Below are 2500 nucleotides of genomic sequence, written 5' to 3'. Positions count from 1 at the left end.
ATCTATAAATAGATATACACCTGCATATTCGTTTCGTGCTATGGGTGCAGCGCTTATTATAGAACAAAACCAACCCACCCCTTTAAATTTAAAAATAATGTAATCCATAAGATCGAGGTTGTACCATGGAATACCAAGTGTAACACTAAATTGTGACGGCGTGATTACTTTGATTAAGCATCGAATTAATGTAAGGATATTACATGGCCGCGCGGAGATACGAATTCTATCTTCTCGTGCCGAACGAGTGAGAGATACTTTCAGCACGAGAAGATAAAATTCGTATCCCCAAGCGGCCATGTAATGTTTTGTTTATTATATGGATATTGATGAAATGTCCTGATTTAAAACAACTTGTTTTACTCATTTTCGAAATGATGAAAAAGTGGTCACCAACCGCTAAAACACGCAGGTTGTGTAACATGAAGAAGCATAAGAAGGTTATGAAAAACAAATCATGACAATGTAAATTTGTGCAATAAAAATGTTAATGTAGTAGAGAAGAATCTTATTAAAGCATAAAAGTATCTTACAATGAAGGGGAAGCTCGCGTTTTATTGGCTAATCGTGTTCGTTACCATGACGACACCTATATTCTCACATGTGAAAGATAAAAATGATATGTTCACTGAGCGCGGTGAAGATATGATTTTTTCGCAAGAAGGAAAATCCTAGTATTTCACCAGTATCTATATAATAAGAGTGTATTAATGTTTAAATGGCGGCATTTAATCGAGCGAACACTTTAAGTTAACATCTTCTCCGTCTTCTGGTCAACGCGAGGGGAGGAGGGGTGGGGGCAACCAGACGTCTTCACGAGTTTATCCACTCCCTTAGTTCGCCAGAGCCCTTTATCATTACCCTAAAATGATAAGTTAGAAATTGTCATCACACTAAAACATTGCCTTTGCCAAAGGTTGGCACTTCATAGCCTAATTAGTTGGCCAGGTCCTTCTTGTACGTAGCGGCAAAGTAAATAGGGAGCTTAAGCAACGACAACGGCGACGGCAGCGAGAACGTCACGAATTTGCATATTTAGTGGGTAAAAACAATAGCTTTGCACGCCCTGCACGTGCGTTTTTCACTTTTGTCCATTTCTTTGCCGTCGTCAGCAAAACAACAACGTGAAATAGCCAAGTTTTTGGTTTTATGAAGAACGTCAGCACTTGAGGATAAATTTTCATTTTCTCTCCTAAAATAGAGTGCTGTTCCGACTGGTGTCATCTTTGAGGAATTACCACACCCTTGTCATATTAAAAACGTTGAAATAGTCACGAAGCGATTAAAATAACGCAAATTTATATTTTGAGATGACGTTCTCGTTGCCGTCGCCGTTGTCGTTGCTTAACCTCCCTAATAACTGAGGTGACGGAGCTGCTTTACTCAAACTTATAGACCAACGAGTTAGACAAAGACAACAAAGAGAGTCGCCACACCCCTCCGCTGGAAGAGGCGCCCATCGCAGCATTCTCCCAAGCAATGTACCCCTTTACGGATTGAGAAACAGTGTGTAGTACGTTTCACGTCTAGCTAAACAACATGGTGGCTGAGACAGGCTACGAACTGCCCGGTGAGGGTGGCAATCAATTAGTCGTAGCCAAGATTCTGAGGAGGAAAGGACAAAAAATGATATGCAGGTATGACATGGCGTAATTCCAAGAAAAAGGGCCTACCTCTGATATTCAATGCTTTTATTGTAACCAAACCGATTTTTCAAGACCCTGCTAACTCCATCATCGGGGAATTCGGAATAAGACACTTGAGTGGCGTATTGTATCTCCTCACACGGTACACCACAGTCACAAGAGAGTAGATTATGCGACGCTGCAGGGTTACATAGAAACAAAACAAGTAAGTCCTCGTTATCATTACTATCATTAATTCAGCCTATTCCACCCCATTCTCGTTACCGGAGGCCATCGTTTCTCTTAGCCGGCGGGGCCTTCGCACGAGGAAACGAAGGATTTGCAGTCCCAACCTCGTCCCCAGGGTCTCTTTATCGATGGAGACCCCGGGAACGAGGTTACTGAAGTCCCAGATTTTAGGAATTTCGAGGTTCATATATGAGTCATCAATAGTACTAAACATGGTGACGATCAGAAGCATCACATTTGAATGGATTGTCACTTGTCCAAAGAGAAAAAAGAGAGAATTTTATTACGCCACAGGTCAGAAACACGACACAAGTTCTGCAATGTTAGCAAGAATAGTCGCGTCTCGAGAAAGGCAATTATTCCAGTCGTCTTCAAAATGTATGACTCGTTCATTATCGCTTTTACAATTATGTGCTCAGTTACCTGGCCTATGAATGAAAGTGAGGCTGGAACTGACCTTGGTTTGGTAGAAATCTCACTGCTTTTCTTACGTAAATTCCAATTAATTAGCGTCGTTATTATAAGATTTGTAAAGGTCGATCCCAGCCTCACTTTCATTTAAAGGCCAGATAACTAAGCATGTAACTGTAAAAAGGTCTAGTCGCAACTGACCAGTTCCCAGATGT

General features: G+C 41.2%; 2 protein-coding genes across 5 annotated transcripts in view; one reads left to right on the top strand and one right to left on the bottom strand.

Moving 5' to 3' along the window:
• LOC138060557 (methyltransferase-like protein 22) overlaps positions 1-2500 on the top strand; it is a 342269-nt gene that overhangs the window by 191391 nt on the left and 148378 nt on the right. The gene's annotated exons all lie outside the window — the stretch shown is intronic.
• LOC138059590 (acid-sensing ion channel 2-like) overlaps positions 1-2500 on the bottom strand; it is a 17559-nt gene that overhangs the window by 8317 nt on the left and 6742 nt on the right. For both annotated transcript variants that reach the window (XR_011134229.1, XM_068905220.1), the window contains exon 4: positions 1674-1824. Coding sequence is in view for 1 of the 2 variants with exons in the window: in XM_068905220.1 (XP_068761321.1) it covers positions 1674-1824 (151 nt within the window). In the remaining variant the exon portion in view is untranslated. The remainder of the gene's footprint in view (positions 1-1673; positions 1825-2500) is intronic.

This window comes from Montipora capricornis, chromosome 8 (genome assembly GCF_036669925.1).
Source record: "Montipora capricornis isolate CH-2021 chromosome 8, ASM3666992v2, whole genome shotgun sequence".
Classification (NCBI taxonomy): Eukaryota; Metazoa; Cnidaria; class Anthozoa; order Scleractinia; family Acroporidae; genus Montipora; species Montipora capricornis.
The sequence above is the reverse complement of the archived record's forward strand: the minus strand, read 5'-3'. Positions and strand labels throughout refer to the sequence as shown.